At 40.5% G+C, this 24,441-nt stretch overlaps 1 protein-coding gene across 5 annotated transcripts in view; it reads left to right on the top strand.

The window, feature by feature from the left end:
• Positions 1 to 24,441, top strand: part of ptpn13 (protein tyrosine phosphatase non-receptor type 13) — a 254,936-nt gene that overhangs the window by 19,139 nt on the left and 211,356 nt on the right. For all 5 annotated transcript variants that reach the window (XM_060825999.1, XM_060825982.1, XM_060825971.1 and 2 more), the window contains exon 2: positions 8,073 to 8,192. In XM_060825999.1, the coding sequence (XP_060681982.1) occupies positions 8,078 to 8,192 (115 nt within the window). In that variant the 5' untranslated portion in view covers positions 8,073 to 8,077. The remainder of the gene's footprint in view (positions 1 to 8,072; positions 8,193 to 24,441) is intronic.

Here is a 24,441-nt window from a genome sequence, read left to right as displayed (position 1 = left end):
CAATACAAGACTAATAACACAATAGAATCCCGACGGTGTGGAAACAGGCCATTAGGCCCAACGGGTCCACACCGATGATCTGAAGAGTAACCCACCCAGCCCATTCCCCTAACCTATTACTCTATTTTTACCCCTGACTAATGCACCTAACTCACATATCCCTGAACACTCTAGGCAATTTAGCATAGCCAATTCACCTAACCTTCACATCTTTGAATTGTGGGAGGAAACCCACGCAGACACTGGGAGAATGTTCAAAATCTACACAGACAGTCGCCTGAGGCTAGAATCGCACTCAGGTTCCTGGTGCTGTGAGGCAGCAGTGCTAACCACTCAACCTTAAATAAAATTAAACCCCATTTCACCTACAACTTTTTCAAAATTCAAATTACAAAGCTTTGGCCCTCAATGCATTACAGAATACCTGCAGCTCCTGATTTGTTTAATATCATGGAGCAGTCAACTATGGTTTAGTTTGGCAGTTATGTAATTGAACAAAATTTTTTTTTTGATTAAAAATTTCCTTTTTGATTTTTTTTGGACTCTCAGAAGCTCTCAGAATTATTTTTACAAACCATTCCATACAGAATACCAATTTTTGCTGCATACTATTTACAGATCATGGAACATTAGTTGAAATCTTTAGTTATTTCAACCAACCTGTTCAGACATGCCAGTTGGATTTGAACCCAAACCTGCGGCTCAAAGGTGGGGGTGCTACCATTGAGTCACATAAGCCCAAAAATGTTTTCCTTTAACTTAACTTAATCAGATAAGATGATTGTAGTGTTCCACTCTGGTTTTACGCAATTTGGAATTCAAACAATAGATTTCTTGGTTTGCGATTGTCTTACCAAGTGATTCCCTTGTACTATTGCTGTTTGCGAGTTCATAACAGTGAATATGATGTGTTTTGCAGTTCTGATGTGACTGACCTTATTTTAAAAATGCTGTTGCATGTGGAATTGTTAGGTATACTTTTCAGAAATTGAAAATGCATAATGAGTTGCATTGTTTTTCTTTTCTTCAGTTTGCATTTCCACTTCTTGAGTAAGAAGGTTTAGGATTTGAGGAACACTCTAGGGTTTGTGTTTTAGGCTGTGTGTGGTTTACTGCTTCAAAATAGTTTTGAGGGAGTGCTGCACTTCTGGGAATGCTGTCTTTGGGTGGTAATGCAGAACTGAAGCCCAATCTGCAGGCACTATTTGAAGGTGAGTAGGGAATTTAATTAGTTTCTTTGCTTTATGTTTTTTTTTCTAAAACCCAGATTAAATAGCATTTGTCTTATTGGTGCTGAATAATCAATGTAACAATCTTGTTTTTCTACGTAACAGCTCTGTATTTTGAAACAACAAAGTACATAATTATTGTGTGGAATTAATAAAAAGTATGAAACAGTGCTACACAAACCTATTTTACTCCCTGTGAATGTTTTTAGTTAGTTTATTAGTATCTGACTGTGTATATAAGAATATTCAAATTCCAGAATCATTCATCGATGTTATAAGTTTGTAAGCATTATTTTGGCATAAATGGAACAGAACAACAATATTTCTATCTAACCCATTTCTAGCTATTTCAATGAAAAATATAGCAAAGTACTGTGTGTACTGACATAGACACCATATCAGAGAAACTCAGGTTTGGCAGCATCTGTACCGAAAAAGAGTCATACTGTACTCAAAATGCTAAATGTTTTTCTCCAACGTTTTTAAAAAAAAGCTTGTCAGCTTCATATAACTTGCAATGATGTATGTTTTAATTTATGATTAGTTATTCTCTACCATCCTTAGAACATAAATTTGCAGGTATTTGTCTTTGGCCAGATAATTGCATGCTATGAAACTGAGAGACTTCTTATTAAATCCTCAATTAGATTCCATGCAATCTGAGTGTCTCTCACTATTCTGATTTAGGATTTGTTCACTAATGAAGCAACTCTACTAACAGAACTCTTTCCAAATCTGAACGTCCCCAAATTAAACAATGTAAAATAGTGTGAAAACAGAAACTTAGCAGGTAACCATTTGATACCTTTTTATTTTGATACTGATTTATGCCCTTCTTCAGAGCTGATCTTTACATAATTCCAGTTTCCTGCTTACTCCCCATAGCTTTTATGTAACTATCAGGAAACATTTTGAATGTAGTAATACATTTAATCTCCATCCCTACATTTCACATTCTGAGAAATCTTTGGTGTGATAAGATTTCCATGCAATAAATGTGTGTTGATTTTATTATAATTGGATCTTGTCTTTAAATTACGTACTTACAAGAACATAAGAAATAGGAGCAAAGGTAGACCATTTGACCCCTCAAGCCTGCTCTGACATTTAATACAGGCATGGATGATCTTCTGTCCCAAACCCATTTCACTGCCTTCATGTTTGCTATCTGAAATGTTTTCAGCATTTTCAAAGGATTAAACATGAACTTCTGGATTTGTATGTTTCAGTATCAAACAGTAGTGATAGGCATAATTGTCCACTAAGAGCTATGGTGACTTTGGAAAAAACAAGACTTAGTTTCTTACTTAATGGTGCAGTTTGTTAAAAGTGCAGAAAAATGGTTCCCTCTCTAAGCTTGTTATTGGGATACATCCTTATTCTACTAAAAAGAAAATGAGTTGCAATAAAAGGCTGTGTGCACAGTTTTTGATTGAAATACATTTGACACTAATTTGTTCCTTTGTTTTGCTGCCAAGTTTAATATGCAGTGGTACTGCTCATTCCTCCTTATTCCTCAAAGATGATTTGCCCCTTAATTGAACTGTAATGGGCTTGGTCTTAATTTTACTTTTGTTTTAAAATTATGTATGATTCCTGTTATTAATACAGGTGCTGTGGTGTGGTGACTTATAAAACTTCTCACTGTATTTTTCATGTAAAAATATATGTGACAATAAATTTCTATTCCATTCCAAGTTCTAATGAGTCAAATGTATATGCTCAGATATGTACACTTCTAGTTACCACGGTAATCCGTGGTATGGTCAGAGTCAGGGCTGGAAATTGGGTCCACTGTGCTAATCCTGACTAGGCCCCAAAGTGAGGACTGCAGATGCTGGAGATCGGAGACAAAATTAGTGGTGCTGGAAAAGCACAGCAGGTCAGGCAGTATCCAAGGCCATGAAGGGCTCCTGCCCGAAACATCGATCTTCCTGCTCCTCGGATGCTGCCTACCCTGATGTGCTTTTCCAGCACCATTCTAAACTTGGCCCCTAACCGAGCACAGCCCTTGAGTTCTGATGTATCCCCCTCCCAAACCCAGGTGTGGTGGGGGATGGGTCAACAATAAGAGACTAATATTAAAGCTCAGGTTTGTTTTTAATATAATGTTGAAAAATGTATGAGCAGAAAGTCATTAAAGGCAAATCAAAGCAGGACTGATAAACGTAATGGTAAGGTCTTGGGGAGTGTTGCTGAACAGAGAGGCCTTGGAGCGCAGGTTCATAGTTCCTTGAAAGTGGAGTCATAGGTAAATAGGTTAGTGAAGGCAGCACTTGGTATGCTTCCCTTTATTGGTCAGAGTATTGAATACAGGAGTTGGGAGGTCATGTTGTGGCTGTACAGCACATTGTTTAGGCCACTTTTGGAATGTGGTGTGCAATTCTGGTCTCCCTCCTATCGGAAGGATTTTGTAAATTGTTTCTGAACTCTTTCAAGTTTTACAAAGATGTTGCCAGGGTTAGGGGATTTGAGGTACAGGGAGAGGCTGAATAGACTGGTGCAGTTTTCTCTGGAAGATCGGAGGCTGAGGAGTGACCTTTATAGAGGTTTATAAAATTTATGATGGGCATGGGTAGGGTAAATAGACAAGGTGTTTTCCCGGGGGTGGGGCAGTTCCAGAACTAGAGAGCATAGGTTTAGGGTGAGAGGGAAAAAAATTATAAGAGATCTAAGGGGCAGCCTTTTCACGCAGAAGGTGGTGCATGTATGGAATGAGCTGCCAGAAGCAGTGGTGGAGGCTGGTACATTTGCAACATTTAAAAAGCATCTGGATGGGTATATGAATAGGAAGGATTTAGAGGGAAATGGGCCAAATGCTGGCAAATGGGACTAGATTAGGTTAGGATATCTGGTCGGCGTGGACTAGTTGGACTGAAAGGTCAGTTTCCGTGCTGTACATCTTCATGACTCTTAAATATTGGGGTATATTGATGAGTTACTCCATCATGTGAGCAAGACCGTTTTGGGATTGAGTTATCAGTTAGTATATTTTCTTGGGGTGGTGTGTAATGGCAGGTAGCGTTGAAAACTCCTATTGTGACTAAGGAAAAAAAAATCACAATATTGTAATCCATTGTACACAAAACTCTGAACTAAATAGAGTAAAATCCTCTAATAAGTTAGAATGAGTCATGATTTTATCAGAATATTTACACAGGGGCTTGGTTGTGTTTTGAACAGGATAAAATAATAAATAACTAATTTTCCTACCATTTGGGAGTATTTTTAGGTTAAAACTGTGAGTAGTTAATGTGTATAGCATGACTGCATTTTCATTTGTGTTGTAATAAAATGTAGTTAATCAATTATAAAAGGTAAAGTTGCCATAGGTAGAGACAACTGGTGGTGAGGGTCATCATGTCTCATGTGAGAAGAAAGGTTGAGAAAGTTCGTTCTTCAAGATAACCTCAGTCAGTGCGGGAAATGAACCCGTGCTGTTGCTATCACTCTGCATCTCAAATCAGTAATCCCGCCAAATATATACAAGATAGGCGAAATAATACTCAAGAAATGGAGATAGGTTTTGTAATTATTTTGTGTTTTGCTGAGAAAGTTTCACTTTCAAAAGGCACCTCAATACACTAGTCAAAATATTTTGATGCCCAAATCCTCCGCTGTTTGCATCAAGTGATTAATTGCTAAGAATAGTGCCAACAGTCACCTGCAGTTATTCTATTACTGCACCAGCTGTGGAAGGTACAGTTCCATACAAGTTTGCTTTAATATGCATGTATGTTAATTGTACTCGACTACTGATACAATAAATATTGAGTGCTTTCAGGCTTTCTAAAAGCTGTGAATCATTTTTTAACATTGGGGATTAGTACATAGATATGGAACCAGATTTTACACACATTTATCAGCAGATGTGCCGGATGTTCATTAAATTTGCACTTGGCCAAGAACTTTCTATGAGGTTTCTACTTCTACTGAATGTAAATCTAATTAGACCAGCATTTTGGTGCAGCACACTCTGCTTCAGATCTTGGACCTGTGTGAACAGAACAAGTAATTCTATCACCTTTCATGGATCATATCAATGTCTGAGACAGTATATGTCATATAGCGTACTTAACTTGATATCAAATAACTTACAACAATGAAGAGTCTTTTGTAAAAGGATATAGAGGCAAAAATAGGTAGCAAAACCAAAATGTAACTTTGCTTTTGTACATCACCAATATTAATTAAACATTGGAAGGAATAAGCCTACATATGTCTAAAGGTTGTTGTTCATTTCACCAATAAAACATTTTTACCAGGTTGAACAAGCCCTAACAATTTTGAAATTATTACGAAATATCTATTGGTCAGAAACGAGCAATTCATCCAGTAGTACGTGCACGTGCTGGACTCCACGCATACTTCACCTATCCCCATCTATAGACATTTCTATTACGTTCACATGTAATTATCTACTCTCCACTTAACTTCATTAATATATTTATCTCCACTACTCTTGATAGTAAGAAGATCTTTGTTCTGTTTGTTTAACCTTTTTTTTTGTTGGGCCTTCTCTAGTCTCTCTGTGTCCTTTTTTATATTGTGGAAGTGAATTGGTTCAGGGTGCATGAATTGTGCTTTAACCAGAGTCCGATTTGTGTTCTAACACCAGCTACATTTGTGAAAACTAGGCAGTGAGAAATACTTGTTTATTTTACTGTCTTTTTGTTCAATGTTGTAACTTAGCGATTTGTATTGCTGCACTTCCTCACCCTCCACTCCATTTAAAAAAAAATACATGCTTTCCTCAGGAGAGTAGCTCCTTATTTTTCTTAATGAGATACGCTACATATGACTTATCCGTACTAGAATTCATTTACTAATTACATCTCCATTTTTTTCAAATTATTTATCTCTACCTATATATTGTCATACTCTCTCATTATCTGCCACAATTTGGTGTTATTCTCGGCTTTTGTGACTTTACTTCTTACTCATCAGCTTAAATCCTTTCTTTTAAATTGAGAACAGCAGTAGTCCCACACCAATCCTTGCAAAGCATCATAGTCATTGAGTTGTATACCATAGAAACAGACCCTTCAGTCCAACTGGTCCATGCTGACCAGATATCCTAAATTAGTCCCATTTACCAGCATTTGGCTCATTTCCCTTTAACCCCTTCCTATTCATGTACCCATCCAGATGCCTTTTAAATGTTGTAATTGTACCAGCCTCCAGTACTTTCTCTGGCAGCTCATTCCATAAATGCATTACCTCTGCATGAAAAAAATTGCCCTTTACGTTCCTTTTAAATCTTTCTCCTCTCCTCTTAAACCTATGCTGTCTAGTTTTGGACCACGCTACCCTGGAGCAAAGATTTTGTCTATCCACCCTATCCATACATCTCATGATTTTATAAACTTCTATAAGGTTACCCCTCAACCTCCAATGCTCCAGGGAAAATAACACCAGCCTATTCAGCCTCTCCCTATAGCTCAAATCTTCCAATCCTGGCAACATCCTTGTAAATCTTTTATGAACCCTTCCAAGTTTTGCAACACCCTTCCTATAGCAGGGAGACCAGTATTAAAAGTACATGAACTCCAACTCCTAAACTGAATGTACTGACCGATAAAGACAAGCACACCAAGTGCTTTCTTCACTATGCTGTCTATCTGATACTCTACTTTCAAGGAACTGTGAACCTGCACCCCAAGGTCTCTTTGTTCAGCAACACTCTCAGGACCTTCCCATTAAGTGAATATGTCCTGCATTGATTTACCTTTCTAAACTGCAGCACCTCACATTTATCTAAATCAAACTCCATCTGTCACTCCTTGGCCCATTGGCCGATCTGATTAAGGGTCCTGTTGTACTCTTGAGGTAATCTTCTTGGCTGTCCATTACACCACCAATGTTGGTGTCATCCACAAACTTACTAGCCATGTTCACATCCTACCAATTGTCAATCAACAACTTTTAAGCACTAAATCTCTGTTTTTCTGTTTCATAGCCAGCTTTCTACCAACCTGCTGCCTACCTACTGATTCCAAATGCTTTGAGACCTTAATTATGAGTGCATGATCCAGTACCTCACCCAGAGGTTGTTTGAAAATCTATGTATATTGCGGCTACTGCATTATTCTTCTTTTGTTGTTGCTTTTGCAAAGAATTGAATCAGGTTGGTCAAGCATGAACACCTATTGGAATCCATGTTGACTGCTGTGTATTATTTCCAGTTTCTAGATCTTTTCTGCTCTAGCTTTGATTAAGGATTCCATTATCATTCCCGACACTAACATTGAACTAGTTGATTCTGGTGAATTTATTTGGTGTAAATGATGGTGACTGACTGGTACAGAGCAACCTCTGGAGCACTAATAGCCTCCTCATTATTTCTGTGGCATAATCTGTTCCTTTGGTTTATGGAAGGAAAGTGTACTTTTCAGACCAAGCTCTGATAAGGAGCTCCTCTGATCCTGGACTGAATATCCTTTCCTGCTCCTACTGTTTTGACTTATTTATGGGATCTGTGTGTTGTTGGGGTTTATTGCCCATCCCTAATTTCCTGAGGGTATGGTGCTATTGTTTGGAGTTGTGTGTACGCCAGTGCAAGTAACACCAGCAGATCCCCTTTCATGGACCAGAGAACCATTTGGGGTTTTGTGACAACCAACAACGGTTGCCAATAAACTGCCTTTTCCCTCCAGAATCTTTATTGAATTCAGGTCTCATTGTCTACCATGGTGGGAATTGAACCCCTGTCTTCAGAACATTAGTCTATGCTTGGATTGCTAGTCTAGCACATCTCCAATATTTTTGTCTCAACTTTGTTTTGTAACATACACGGTGAACATATCAATGTAACTCTTTAATTGATTTTCTCTTCATTATTAGATAAAATGCATGTCTCATTGGCTGAGGCCCTGGAGGTTCGGGGAGGACCACTAGAGGAAGAGGAGATCTGGGCTGTTTTAAGTCAGAGCGCAGAATGCCTGCAAGATCTGTTCCATAAAGGTATGTAACCATTTAATTTTAATTTGCTGATTGGGAATTATGTACAAAACAGAAACAAGCTATTTGATCCAAATAGTTCAGGCAACACAAGAACACCCTTCCATCCCTTTTCATCTAATCTTATCAACAGAAGCTTTTACTTCTTTCTCCATTCATCTTTGTATGGTATTTCCTTAATGGCTGCATTTATGGGCATCGTCTGCTAACCAAGTATGTTTCAGTGTGAGCAGCAGTTAAACTAATATGCAGGTCCATCGGTCACTTGGCAGCAACTTCCATTTCTTTAGTGAAGTGTTGAAAGAAAAAATCTGAATTGAAACTTCAAAACATCTTTGAGGATGAATGCTGTTCAGTTGTTAGTTACACAGTCTTAAAAGATCACTAGTGACTTTTAGAACAAATGAAACATTTCTGTGCTCAACATTTTCTGGAGAAATGAGTATTAAGGTGAATTAACATGAATGTTGTAAATCACCAAAATTGGAGATGTAGTGGACTGCAAAGAAGGTTACATCAGAGTACAATGGCATCTTGATCAGATAGGTCAATGGGCTGAGGAGTGGGAGATAGAGTTTAATTTAGGTAAACGCAAGGTGCTGTAATTTGGAAAAACAAATTAGAGCAGGACTCATACAATTAATGGTAAGGTCCTGGGGAGTGTTGCTGAACAAAGAAACCATGAAGTGCAGGTTCATAGTTCCTTGAAAGTAGAGTCGCAGGTAGATAGGATAGTGTAGAAGGCGTTCGGTATGCTTTCCTTTATTGGTCAGACTATTGCGTACAGGAGTTCGGAGGTCATGTTGCGGCTGTACAGGGCATTGGTTAGGCCACTGTTAGAATATTGCGTGCAATTCTGGTCTCCTTCCTATCAGAAGGATGTTGTGAAACTTGAAAGGGTTCAGAAAAGATTTACAAGGATGTTGCCAGGGCTGGAGAATTTGAGCTACAGGGAGAGACTGAATAGGCTGGGGCTGTTTTCCCTGCAGCATCGGAGGCTGAGGGGTGACCATATAGAGGTTTACAAAATCATGAGGAGCATGGATAGGATAAATGGACAAGCTTTTTTCCCTGGGGTGGGGGAGTCCAGAACTAGAGGGCATAGGTTTAAGGTGAGAGGGGAAAGACATGAAAGGGACAGAGTGGCACCTTTTTCACGCAGAGGGTGGTACATGTATGGAATGAGCTGCCAGAGGAAGTGATGGAAGCTAGTACAATTACAGCATTTAAAAGACATCTGGATGGGTATATGAATAGGGAGGGTTTGGAGGGATATGGGCTGGGTGCTGGCAGGTGGGACTAGATTGGGTTGGGATATCTGGTCAGTGAGAGCGAGTTGGACCGAAGGGTCTGTTTCCGTGCTGTACATCTCATCTAACTGGGAGGATGAAGAACATGAATCAGGTGAGTTAAAACATCGTATATCTCCAACAATCAGTCGACTGCATCTGCCTATACATATTCTATTACAGTGCAACTGATTTATGGCAATCATTTTTGCTTTGGGAACCGACGCACACTACTTTTCCTTAAATACTTTATGCTATTTTCCTTAGCAACTTATTGCATGCAGCAGCATAATCCACATTCTAACCACTCGCTAATTAAAAAAATTTTCCCGGTACATTTTGCTAAATTTATCAGGAACAAACTTGTGTTTATAACTCCTAGTTTTATCTCCCTACAAGCAGAAATACTTTTCCTGTATGTCATCTCTCAAGCCTTTGTTTCATCTTCAGGATACCTGTCAAGTTACTCATTCTTTTTTCCAGGCTGTTCAATAGTTTCTTAAAAATATGGTTTATTTTGCATCAAAACTTGTATCACGAAAAATATTTGATAAATATTCATGTGAGACTTCATTGGTTGTTGTCTTAATTCAGTATCTGATGGATATGTTAAGCATTAACACATGTTTAGAATTAGATTTGCTGCGGTTGGTGTTACTCAGATTAATTTAATGCTCAGGAATAGTTCTATGCTACAAAACCACTAATTTGATGTGGAGCTGTATTGGAAAAAAAAAGTCTGAATAATTCCTGTTAGAGAAAGCACTGTAGGGGTAAAGTGAGGAAGAAAGATAACTGTGGTAACAACAAAACATCTTCAGCTTTCTCCTCTTCTGCTCTGGCTGCACTTCAACCAGTATTTGAAGTGTTTTGCAGGCCATTGCTTCTTTTCTGAATTAAGGGAAAAAACACCAAAAGTGAAACTCTTTTTATGTTTCCCTTGATTTGTGCAAAAAAGACTCATGGCTAAAGATCTGTGAAAATGCTTGAAGAGCTGGCAATGGATATGTTAATTCATTGCTGTAAATTCATTTCTGGTAACAGCCAGTGTTTCTCAAAATGTGGACTCAAATTTCAGAAGACTTGGCATAAACAAAGCACTCCATGATACAGAGATCTATGGAGAACACTATAGTATGTTTCATTTTGAATAGTGGCCAGTCTGTTTAATATTCTTGGATTGAATGGAGCTGAATCATCTGTTTTCTAAAATTTAAATTTGTTTCTTATTCATGAGTGCACAGAAAATATTCTATACATGTTGATGTTCTTTTGTTATAGTTTTACTCATTTTTCTTTTAGCAGAATACCACAATGAAGGTTTACACTGTAGGATAGTCCTGAAATTTTGGATCCTTAAGTAATTTTAAGCAAACCACTTTTGCCTTAGGTTTTTAGATCAATTTCATTCAGTCATCAGTCCCTCACAGACGTAGAAGACTCTCCTCCACTCTCAGGGTGAGTTCGTAGGTAGCTGTACACTCTGATTTGGCTTCCGTAGGCTCTGCCACACATGGGGCAGAAGGTGATTGCTGGAAGGGGTAGGTGGATGGGGCATTGGTCCAGCAGTATGGTTCTTACGCTGTTTTCACCTGGCCTCTGCTTTTTCCCAAAGCTCCTCCTCCACTTTGGATGGTGCTGGACCAGTGATTCTCAGGTATCACACTTCACTAGTGAGGCCTTGAGGGTATCCTTCGTCTGTCCACTGGGACTCGTTGCTGTTTCAGAGCTGGGAGTAGAGCTCCTGCTTGGGGAGTCTCGTGTTCGCCAAGCAGGTGACGTGGCCAGCCCATTGCAGTTGATCCAGGGTGGTCAGAGCCTCCATGCTGGAGATATCAGCCTGATTGAGAATGCTGATGTTGGTGCCTTCCCAACAGATATGCAGGATTGTATGCAGGCAGCAGCTGAAATCAATGTAACAACCACTTGAGGGACTTATCTCACGTGGTGTGAATTTGTACATAGAGCAGCATAGACTGACGCGGCTTCATATTTCCTTCCACTGTTTATTCAAGTGCAGTTCTATATACAGCTCGTTCTCCTATAACACGCATTTCATCGACATGATTTGGCTGTGTCACGATTGGTGAATGGGGGAATGATTTTTTAAAAAAAATACAAACACTCATTGGCACGCAGTGTCATGGTGCACTGAGGACTGGACTCTCATCTGTGTCACATGTTTTGTGGTGAAGGGCTTCCAGAAAAGTACAGTGCTGTATTCCGTAATTTTATGTCCTGTTTTTTGCAAATTTTGCTGTATTTTCCACTAATTTTGAAGAACAAAGTTGCAACAATGTTGACAGGAAGCATCCAGGGCATAAAATCGCGGGTGGTGACCATAAAGAAAGGCTATAACACTTGAATGGAACCTAGATGTTAAAGAGTGTTTTCAACATAATGAAAGAGCATGTGATATTGTTTGTGTAACAGGAACAAAGGAGTCTCTGCTATGCACCATTAGAGACAATGAGGAAAGAATTAAAGCAAGCTGCATTGCTGGAACAAGTCTAAGTGCTAGCAAGTCTATGAGATCACGAACAAAGGAACTTAAGGAGATGGCGTGGCTTCTAGGTGTGTGGCTAGATGATCAATCGAAAAAATGAGCTAGGACCACCTTTCTCACCATAAAACAGAAAGTCTTATCAATTTATGAGGACCTAAGGAAAAAAGTTGAAAATCCTGCCGCTGTGTCTGCCTTAAGTGCTAGTACTGGCTGATTTACTGGATTTGAGAACCACTATGCTTTTCATAATGTAAATTTATGTGGCAAAGCTGCTAGTGCAGACTAGAAATATGCACTGTCATTTCCTCCCGTAGTGAAAAAAAATGAATGAGGAAGAAGGCTACACTTTAGATCAAGTCTTAATTTGGACGAGACCGGTTTATACTGCAAGTGAATGCCATCTAGAACCTACATTTCTAAGCACGGAGCACACGCTCCATGTTTTAAGGTCACAAAGGATCATATGATTGTGTTGGTGGGAGCCAAGCTAATGGAGCTGTCTGTGAGCATTGAAAGATTACGTTAAGTCACTCTAGGTATTTACTTCAGGTCACGCAAAGGAGATTGGATGATGGGGCAAATTCTTTTCTGACCTTAATGTTGATGTTTTTGTGCATGGTTTTTAGAAACTATTGCAGGATTGGACTGGATTTGCGACAGTGTGAAAACAGGCCCTTCTGCCCAACAAGTCCACACCGACCCTCCAAAGAGTAACACCACCCAGACCAATTTCCCCTGACTAATGCACCTCACACTACAGGCAATTTAGCATGGCCAGTTCACGTGACCTGCACATTTTTGGACTGTGGGAGGAAACCGGAGCACCCAGAGGAAACCCACACAGACACTGGGAGAATGTGCAAACTCCACACCGACAGTCACCCGAGGCTGGAATTGAACCTGGGTCCTTGGTGCTGTGAGGCAGCAGTACTAACCACTGAGCCACTCATTCTGGACAGTGCACCAAGCCATCCTACTACCATTGGTGAGCTTTCTGATAACATCAAAGTGCTATTTCTACCTCTGAATGCAACCTCTCTCATTCAACCCATGGACCCAGGTGCAATAGCAACTTTTAAAGCTTATTATTTCAGGCGCACATTCAAGAAGCTGATTGCAGCTACTAATGGGATAATGAGGACATTGATCTTCAATGTTGGAAGAGCTTTAACATTAAGAATGCTATTGACATAATTGTGGATGTCAGTTAGAATGCCTTTTTTAAGCCAACTCCCAAGAAACAGTCCGAGGACAATGAACCACAGTCATCCACTTATGGACTAAATTTTTTTTGCCGTAACCTTGTATCCAGAATTGCACCTGAAAGTGATGGTGAAACTGATGATGACCCTCAGCCCTTGCTTTAACACAGTACTGTAACTCTGCAAACTCAGAAACTCCTTCAAGTTACCTTCCAGGTTTTCAGAGTAAAGTGTTAAATTCTTTGTATTATTTCATTAAAATATATTATTTTAACATTTTACCAAGACTGTGCTATCGTTTGTGTTAGGCAAACTACTATTTTTATTTCAATTTTTACTGATACCTTTGATGGTATGCCCCAACACTTCTTTTCCATAGGCTCCGTTATTTCTATTGTGCGATTGTGGAGTAAGATGATTGTCAATGGTGTCAGCAGGACTCTTCCTCTACATGTCTTGTTTCTCTTCCGGATGCTGCAGCACATTCTCACTGCAGAAATCAATCCAGGGCATATGCTGTTTGAACATAAAGTTACGCTTCACACTGGAACAGTTATATTCTGAGTTATACAGAGAGAAACAATCCAACACAAGTCAAAGCAGTGATATTTGGAAAGGAGTGCCAAATAATGTACAGTGCATTGTCAGTCATGCCACCAAAGTGCCCTGAATACAGTTTATTCTTCCACTGCTTCCCAATACCCCTAGTACCACAGCTGGGATGGAGAAAGTCTGCTTTGCGGTGAAGTCCATTGGCCCTGGAGATTTGGTCAGGCGTTTAGTGTTTGGATTGGCTCGATATTTTGAGAATTTTCTTATCAGAGGCAAAGTGGCCCTCCACGGTGTGATCCTCCCAAAAGTCACTGGATGAAGGTGGAGGGTCTGGCCACTTCTGAAGTGTCCTGAAAGGTGACTTCTGAGGATACTGTGGTTTTTTTTTCCTCGATCTAAGCGCCTTCTCCACGTGTGGAAGGGACTGTGCACCAAGTCCCCACCCATGCTTTCAATCACTAGGACCAGTGTCTGGGGCAATGGGATGCAGGAGTGTGTGCTTGTGTGCGTCCGTCCACCAAGGAGCTGGACCTGGCTCTTCATGGCAGTTGCCAACAAGTCAATGGCTGACGATAGACATATTATGGAATAGTATTTACTACGTTGTGGGACAAAGAAGTCTCGACATTCCTCCTGGAGTAGCCCCAGTTTTCTTTTGTGAGGGCAAGGACTCTGGCCTCCTCACCCCTGACAAGGACAATGCCAGTGCTCCTCCACCTGCGCAGGCCCTTTTCTGACCTGTTTTGGGCTGTTTTATCCTGTTAATGAGAGAGGGAAGAATTGCGTGAGATGAAATTGAATGGCATGGCTGTGGTTCTGATTGGCAAAAGTTGGTGAGGTTTTTGGACAAGTGAGTAGGCAGCAGAGGAGGCCATGCAACATTAATGGTGTGGGAGGTTGGTGCAGGGGTGGGGAGTTGATGAAAATAGGCAGACAACCGTGAGAGTGAGAGAGCATGAGCATTGGTGGGAGGCGGACACAGTAGGAGAGAGAGAGAGTGAGTGTGAAGTAGCAGAGAGAAGAGTGTGTGCATTTAGTCCAGTGGAGCAGAGAGGTCACTGACTTTCCTAAGGCAGTGCTGGCTGTCTCCTGCACTGTGTGGTGACAGCACTAACCTGGATGACAATTTCAGGGAGGGTCAGGGTCTGGTGGCCAGTTCTCCCGAAAGGAGACTCCTCTCCCAATGCACAACAACCTTTTTTAAAAATGGTGTGGATGCAAGGAGTGTCAGTCTTTCGTCAGATATTCTCTAAGCGATTAGTTAATCCATGAACAGTGTATTGTAAAATGGGACAGAAATTGAATGTGATGGATGCTAGGGTAGGGTAGATAGCTAATGAAACTTATTTGCTAAGAAAGGGCAAGAAATTGTGCTGGGCCATGTAATGGGGGAATCCTTTTGAAAGCCTCTGCACCTTGCTCTTAACCAACAGAAGTGTAAGATTCAGCCAATGTTACCTGTTCAAGTGACAGCATCCGCATGTACATAATTAAAACTTATACCCTATTAAAACACGTGCACATTCAATAACTTTATGCCATAATGGTTTACTTGGGAATGAGGAGGTCATATAGATGTTCAGTGCATCTGCCCATCTGTGTAGCAGACTCTGGAGTAGCAGCCCCACAGAATTTGATGCTATAAAATTAAGATGCATAACATAAGGACCAGGAGCAGGAGTAGGCCATCCGGCTCTTCGAGCCCGCTCCACCATTCAATAAGACCATGGCTGATCTTTACATGGACTCAGCTCCACTTACCCGCCCTCTCATTCGAACCCATAGTTCCTTTACAATTCAAAACATTATCTCCATTAGCTTTAAAAACTTTGTGAGGAAACCTCAAAGACTTTACTAGGCAGGGAATTCCACAGATTCACAACCCTTTGGTGAAGACGTTCTATCCTGTCTATTCCCTCGATAATTTTATGTTTCTATAAGATCCCCCCTTCCCCCCCCCCCCCCCGCCATTCTTCTAAATTTCAATGAATATAATCCCAGTCTTCTTAGTCTGTCCTCATAAATCAACCTTCTCAACTCTGGAATCAACCTAGTGAATCTTCTGTGCGTCCCCAGTGCCAGTACATCTTTAAGTAAGGAGACCAAATTTGTACACAGTAATCCAGGTGTGGCCTCACCAGCACCTCACACAGCTGCCACATAACCGCCCTGCTTTTAAACTCAACCCGTTTAGCAATAAAAGACAACATTCCATTTGCCTTCTTAATTACCTGTTGAACCTGCAGACCAACCTTCTGCGATTCATGGATAAGGACACCCTGGTCCCTCTGCATAGCAGCATGCTGCAATTTTTTACTGTTCAAATAGTTGTCCTTTTTACTGTTTTTTTTTCCCCTACTAAAATGGATGACCTCACATTTATCAGTGGCATTCAACTTGGCATATGTGAAATGCAGTTTGTGATTATCCAGAAGTAGTTATATCTTATTTAACAGTGTCACTAGTATTTATTTTTTCTTATAATTGGAGACAAATTCATTTGTTGCTTCATGGAACATGATTGTTCATGAATGTAAATGTTTTCTTCATACTGTTTTCTGCAGTTTAGAAGAAACCTGGTTTATTATGACATAGGTATGAAAGAGTTAAAGTATAGAATAGAAAATCCTTGAACTTTCTTCCTAGTGGGATTATGGGTGTACCTGTACTAAACGACTGCAGTCATTCAACAAGACTGCTCACCACACCTCCTTAAGGAAAACTAGGGATGGACAATGAATACTGGCCCAACCAGTGATTCTCATGTCCTGTGAATGAATAATAACAGAAAGAATACTCTCTGCACAATGCAACACAGGTAGGAAAATCCAATTCACCATATGGCTCTTAGGTGGATGAGATTCAAATTTGCTTGCTTTTAGTTTTAATGGGGATGAGTCAGAGATATAGATGACCAAATCCCACATCCTACAACCAACCCCCCGATATGGTATCAATGATCTCTGACTAAGACCATGCTCTCATCTCATTCTCCCACCCCCCCACCCCAAAAAAAAGCAATATCCATGATCTTTCCAAGTGCATGCACTGTTTATGCAACCTACACAGAGTGACTAACTGGAATAAATTAAGGGACACGAGAAAATTAGTTTTGTGTGTTTCAGGGAGAAGAGTAGGGGGAAGATGTTTTAAAAAAAAAACTTCCTGAGAGAATGGCTTTTGCAGGGGGATCGTGAGGGGAAGAGAACTACTGATATGCAATGTAAATAATACCCAGTGTAGTCCCAATATGTTCTAGAAAGGCACGGGACAGCTGGCAACCTTGCACCAATCTGTTCTACCTCCCCAGCCAAATTGATTCCAAATAATGATTTAAGGCCACTTTGACACAGGCAGACAGCTTTCCCTGAGAGAAAGCAAAAGGAAAATCCTTGCTTGAGATCAACAGCTGCATGTTGATTACAGCTTGGAGCATGGAGGAGTTACCAGACTTGGAACTGTTCCACACAATCCAGTTGAAAGTTAATTAAAATGGACTGGTGACCTCCAGAAGGAAAGATAAGATACCTAAGAATGTGGAAAACAATATGGTCAAAAATGTGGTAGTCTACAGACATGTATAATTTAACGCAGTGGCCATACATACAGTTTATAACTAGAGGTTTATAGTTGCATGGTTTAAAATATTTTTAGATGAATGAATTGTGGTTGAGCTTAGTACATAACTGAGTGAACTGTAACTGGAGTCTGGATTTGAAGGAATGGTTCAACCCGATAACCAAATTATAATGCATTATTCTCAACGTGCACCTTCTAGCAAGTGGTTGAAATTATTATTAGAAGGCTATGAATAAGTACTATATTTTTAATCTGTGAACACTTGTTCTCAATGTTTCAAGAATCCTGTTGGTTTTGCAGAATAGACAGAACAAGTAATCATAATACACCCTCGAACAGTGGCATAAGTGAGATTTTTTTCATGTTATATATAGTTGCCAGTTTTGTTCAAGTGTATATTTTGGTGCTGCATACATTTCCATTGATTTATGTTCTACGTAACTTCCCCATTCTAATATTGTGGCAAAGACATGACATCACAGACTTGCATTTGGAAACAATTTAGATTCCTATGTATTGTATTTGATGGTGACAATTAACAAAGCAGTGCATAATGTGCTCTAATCTGCAAATATTTTGAATGGGCATACACACTTATCCGGGAAAAAGTGAGTAATACAGATGCTGAAGACTCCGCGAGTTGATGTCCTGAATCCCCGATGTAGAGGAGACCACATTGGGAGCAATGGACACAATGGTGAAGGGCTTATGCCTGAAATGTTGATTCTCCTGCTCCTCAGGTGCTGCCTGACCTGCTATGCTTTTCCAGCACCACACTCTCGACTCTGGTCTCCAGCATCTGCAGTCCTCCCTTTCTAACTGTAGATGAGGTGTTTGGAGGTGAAGGAAAATCTCTGCCGATCTGAAAAATTCCTTTGGGGCCTTGGTCATAGGAGAGGGAGGGAGGTGTGGGCACAGGTTTTAAACATCTTGCAACGGTAGGGAAAGGTACAGCGTGTGGAGGGCATGGACCTAATGTATTATCCTCCACCATTTCCACCACCCACAATTGGACCCTACCACACATGATATATTTCCCTTCCCATCCCTGTCAGCACTCTGCAGAGACCAATCCTTCCATGACTCCCTCGTTAGGTCTATATTCTTCACCAACTCACCCTCCACACACGATATCTTCCCTTGCTGTCGCAAGAGGTGTAAAACCTGCAGCCACACCTCCTCCCTCCCCCTAGCTCCATCCAAGGCCCCAAAAGATCTTTTCACATTCGGTGGAGATTTTCCTGCACATCCACCCACCACATCTACTGTGTCTGTGGCTCTTTACATCGGAGAGACAGCACACCAACTCGCGGAGTGTTTCAGGGAACATCTCTGGGACGCACGCATCACTGTCCCAATGACATGCAGGTCCTGGGCCTCCTACACTGCCAAATCTTAGTCGCCTGACAACTGAAGGAAGAACACCTCATCTTCGGCCTTGGGACCCTCCGACTATACGGCATCTACGTCAACTTCACTAGTTTCCAAACCATCCCTCCCCCCACCTTATCCCAGATCCAACCCTCCAACTCTGCACCACCCTCTTCACTATTCTACCTGCCCATCTTCCTTCCCACCTATCCACTCCACCCTCCCCACCGACATATCAAAATTATCCCAGACCTGTATCCACTTAATGTCTTCCCAGCTACCTTCCCCCACCTCCCCTAGCGCTCCTCCCTACCTATCTCTCAGGCACCTTCCCCATCACATTTCTGATGAAGGGCTGATGCCCAGAACATCAACTGCTCTGCTCCTCGTTTGCTGTCTGACCTGCTGTGCTTTTCCAGTGCCACACTTCAGCATATGCACATATCCCACTTGGGTCACCACATTGCCTGCAAATGTTAACTATTTTTACAGCCCTGATTGCTTATTGACACTAATTAATGGCATGGTAGTTCGTTGGGGTTAGCACAGCTGTCTCATAGTGCCAGGGACCTGGGTTCAAGTCCACCTGAAGGTGACTGCGTGAAGTTTGCACATACTCCCCAGTGCTCCAGTTTCCTCCCACAAAGATGTGCAGGTTTGATGGAATAGCCATGCTATATTGCCTACAGTGTCCAGGGATATGCAGGCTAGGTGGATTAGCCATAGGAAATGCAGAGTTACAGGAATAGGGTAGAGGGCTGGGTCTCAGAGGAATGGTGTGGACTCAGTGGGCTGAATGGCCTGCTTCCAAACTGCAGGGATTCTATGATTCTACTAAACACTTGCAACTTTCAGTATATCCGTGTGAAATCCTTTGCGTTTCACTGCAGTTCTCGGCCTATAATTACACTAATGTGGGAATGCAGAGGACTGAAGAACAGTTTTGGTTAGAATATCTTAAAGTAAGGGTGGCATTTAACCTGTAAACAGGATCTGTTTTCATGTATTTTTGTAGGTTTCCTACCTCATAGCCAAACAACTTGAGAGCTTAGGTTGCTTTGAGGCCAGAAAGCACCCAGGATACAGATTGGAGGTGAATCTGAGATTGTGGTGTGTTGGGAGTTGGGTGTTGTGAAGCATGGAGTGGTGTAGGTTCAAGACTAAGTCAGTGGCAGAGGTGGAGAGGTTTGGCCAGTCACTGGGAGCAGGAGGTTCAGTCCCTATTTCAGGGGATGGAGGACTACACTGGAGTTGGTGAAATATTTCCAGACGTCCATTCCCAATGGCAGTGATAGAAAGGCACCGACCTGGTGGCATTATTACTTTCAAGCTTCCCTTTAGAGTTGAAATAGACTTAAAATGATTGCCAGCAACATCATCAAAATATTTTAGTAAGTGATCCACCTCTGAAAAACAGATTGGCCACTCTTTCCTATTCGGTCAGTGCGAGAAAGAGAAATGGAAGGAATGAAGTCAGGTTGCTCATTTCTCTTTACTCACAACTGTCTCCTCAGCCCACAAATTCTAGTGTGTAAATTTCACGTTGCCTTTTAAAGGCTATAAAAATAACACAGTATTTTTCAAAAATAAGATGCTATCACTCTTTTTTTATTATTGGGTACCATATTTTACTTAGATTAAATTCCAAAGTGGAATAAAAATCTTTTTTTCAAGTCAAAGGTCATTATTTTTTAAGTTCTTAGGAAATAATAGCACTTGTAAATAGTGTGGGAGGGTGGAGGTAAAGTTGCAGAGCAGATATGGCCTACTTGAACATAGCCTGCTCCTGTGCTGGACTCTTCTATTTGACCCACCATATCTGTGTAAAACCATGATGGTATTCTCAACTAATCCCATCTGCCTGCACATGTTCAGTTTCCCTTGTATCCCTGCCTGTTCATGTCTTTGCCTAAATGCCTCTTAAGCATTGCTATTGTCTCTGCCCCTACCGCCTCCCTTTGTAGTGCGTTCCAGGCATCTTCCCCCTCTGTGTTTTTAAAAAAAATCTTGTCCTGCACATCTCCCTTTTAAACTGTTCCCCTCTAACTTTAAACTTAAACCCGCAGTATTTGACATTTCTGCCCTGGAGAACAGAAACTGACTATGCAGCCGATTCGTGCCCCTCATAATTTTATATACTTCCACCTAGTCACCCCTTCCCTCAGCCTCCGTTGCTGTAGTGAAGACAATCCAAGTTTATCCAACCTCTCCTTGTAGCTACTACACTTGAATCCAGGCAATTTCCTGGTAAACAATTTTAGCACCCAGAAATGTATAGAATTTATAATCTTATAGCTGATAACAACAGTTCAGAAACATAAAGAAGGAGACAGGTCAGACTTAAGTCAAGTTTGAAAGTGTTAGACATAGCAGTTTTGATAGATGGGTGAGAGCATTAAAGATAAAAGACATATGAGGATTTTAGATTATTCTGCTGGAGGAATTTAAAAACCCACTTCCAGAAATGGTAAGAACTTATATTGAGGAATAGAAGGTTCAAACAGCGAGAAGAGCTGCAGAGATGGTGGATGAATATGTATTAGTGTGTAAATCTAAATTTAGCTTCTGATCGCAATTTCATTCCATGAGGGAAGAAATTGGAAAGAGGGAGATCCTTTGCTGAAAAACGAAAAGTAGGTTGCACTGGGATAGTTTACCACAGTTGAAAAAAGAAACCCAAGAGGGTGAAAAGGAGGTGAAAGGCCTCAAATGTTTTCTCTGTAATAAGGTGGGACAAATAAACTCATAGTGCTGGTGGTTTAAGAATGGCAGTGGGAAAAATGATGTGGCAAAGGAGGCTAAACCAATGGGATCAGTTGAAGTAGTGAAGGAAATCCCAGAAGAAGTCTAAGAACTGCAGGAGAGTCCTAGATTTAGGCTGGATCGTGAGATGTTTCCCAATCTCTACAAAGACTTCATCTCTGTGGGTAAGGTTTACTCAGGAAGAACAGGGAGAAGATAAAGGAGTTCAAATGTTGAGAAATACAAGAGCTAGTCAGTCTCTGATAGTGAGAGTTGAAAGTATTTACACTCCTTCTGAAATGTTACCCGAAAGAGTGATAATCTGCGGGATAAATGGAAAGAGATTTAGCATTCCCCTGTAAGATCATGTTGGAAAGACCAGTCAAGACTGGGGAAGTGACAGTGGGAATGATTGAAAAAGTGTCTATTCCAGGAATACAATTCGTTATTTGATCCAGCTGGGTCTTTTCCAAGGTGGGAGTGACGTCCCTTGTAGTGGAGAAGCCGAAGGAAAACCAAGGAACAGAGGAGTTAAAAGTTAAAATACCTGGAATTTTTCCAGACCATGTGGTGACAAGATTCCACCGTCATAAGTTAAAGCAAGAAGGAAAAACCAGAGAAAAAAACAAAGGAGTCGAGGTCCAGTTCGTTGATATCCTGTTTGATGAAATCGTAAAGGAATATTAGCTAAACATGCTGTGGTATCTTTTGTGAATAGATGGTGCTTTTTCCTAGAGCCAAACATTGTTATCTCTTCAGATGGCTCTCCTTATTCAACTTAGAACTGTAGATGCCAGAGATCTGAAACAAAAGCAGAAGTCACTGGCAAAACTTAGCAAGTCTGGCAGTATTTATGGGAAGAAAGCAGAGTTAATGTTTCAAGTCTGCCGAGTTCATCAGAACTCATTACGACTTGGTACTCGCTAATCATCAAATATTTTGAGCACAGCCAGTGGAAGGAAAGTAATAGCAGGGACGTGGCCTTGTGAGATTATATTTTTATAAAATTGTGAGATTTCTATTTCAAACCCAAATCTTGGCTCCAAACATATTAAAAGAACCAATTTTTACAGAAGCCATCATGATGGAATCTTTGGGCAGTAAAAAATGTATTTATCCTCAAAAGTATGTTTGAGACCAGAGATGATGACATGTTTTGTACTGTATCAGAGCTACTCTGTACCTTTGCACGTGCATGAGGTGAACCTGTTTAATTGAATAATGATTTGACTGATTTGACATGAAGATATCTTGTACACCTCTTATAACTAATTCATTGATTAAGCTTTTTTAATGATATAATAAAATGTTCAGGTTTTTAATTGCTGACTCCCAACTCATGCTAGCAAAAGTTAGCATTGAAATCCTTAGTGAAGATTGTAAAAGTAAGCTGTGTTTGTATTATGTTGATATGGCACTATCTACTATTGGGCCAGCATCAATAACTAAACCTGAACAGTTTGTATGATTGTTTTGAGCATGTCAGGACTTGAATTTGTCTATAATCATCACATAATTTACTCAGCAGTTTAGCAAGTAGAAATCAAGGATTAACTTCATTGTAGAAATATTCTGGAGATGCAAAGGGAAGGTTTTTTTATGCAATTAGTTTGACAGGCCCCTACACTGTTGTCCAAGTGTTGTGCTTTCTACTTCTGATAGTTGGGAGTGGGCAATCTACATTGTTTATCTTTTGCTGCTGTTGTATCAATGCTGCTTTGTGATACTCTGGCAAATCGTTTACTTCTAAAGGGTGGGGTTAGTTTCTCACTCATGGAGCACTAAGCCTGTTACCTTGATTTTTCCAGTGTTCTACTAATAAACTGAATAAACCAGTTCATCACGGACTGGCAATTCAAATAGCAATTCAGGCTGGCACTGCTAGCCTTTGAAACATTTAAGTTCTTTCCTTCTCAAAGTCCTAATTCGTGTCATTCCTTATTGCAAATTGGCTCCTTCAGAAAGGTTTTAACTCAAAAGTGTCCTTTATATTTATTAGTCTGTGTTTTGAAGGTTACATCATACTTGCAGGTAAATAGATTAAAGAACCTGTGGAGCTCTGCAGTTCTTCACACTTGGCAGGACAGCAAATTAGCAGTTTCAGGCTTTACTTCCATTGGGCAACTTGGGGAAAGAGAGTAGGGGCTTTGCAGGACATTTCTTTGGGGAGGTAATGCACAGTCACTTCTCCTGCACTTGTTTTTAGTAATTGAGAAAATAATTACTAGTAGGAAGTAGGAATCCACCATACAGCCCCATAAACCCGTGTATAAACCCCATAAAACCATATTTTAAAACAATTGTTGCTGATCTTCACCTCAACTCCATGTTCCTGCTCGTTGTCCACATTCCTTAATTCCCTGAGAGACTACATATTTACTTATTTCACCCTTGAATTATTTAATGTTGCAACTATCCACAACCATTGGATTAACACATTTTAAGGATTTACAACCCTCTGTGTGAAGAAATTTCCCCTCCTCTCAATTCTGAACAGTTGGCCATTTATCCTAAGGCTGTGCCCTCATGTTCCCTGAATGCCTAATCTGGGAAATAATCTCTTGATGTCTATCTTAACAAGCCCCTTCCGAATCTTGTATGTTTCAATGAGATTATCTCTCATTCTGTCTAAATATGGACCCAGTTCACTACAACTCTTATCACAGGCTGACCCCATGATATGAAGACCCAATCTAGTGAATTTTCTTTTGAACGCAAATATATCCTTCCTTAGATCAAACACACGTACTTCAGGTGAAGTCTCACACAATCTAAGGCCCAGTTACTCACCTGGATTGGTTTGGGCAGGTTTAATTGCTGCCCAGCTTCCCTAGTAAAGATTTCCCTCAAGTTACGAGTTGGGGAGGATTTGGGGAGGATCTATTAACAAAAAAAGCAATTCATTGAAAAGTGGAAACTGACTGTCTAAATGGACGTCAGGCATTGTATTTTTACAGTGCCCTTCATGACCTCATATCATCCGAAAGCACTGTACAGCAAATTAAATATTT

The sequence above is a fragment of the Hemiscyllium ocellatum genome, chromosome 1 (genome assembly GCF_020745735.1).
Source record: "Hemiscyllium ocellatum isolate sHemOce1 chromosome 1, sHemOce1.pat.X.cur, whole genome shotgun sequence".
Classification (NCBI taxonomy): domain Eukaryota; kingdom Metazoa; phylum Chordata; class Chondrichthyes; order Orectolobiformes; family Hemiscylliidae; genus Hemiscyllium; species Hemiscyllium ocellatum.
This window is presented reverse-complemented; position numbering and strand designations above follow the sequence as displayed.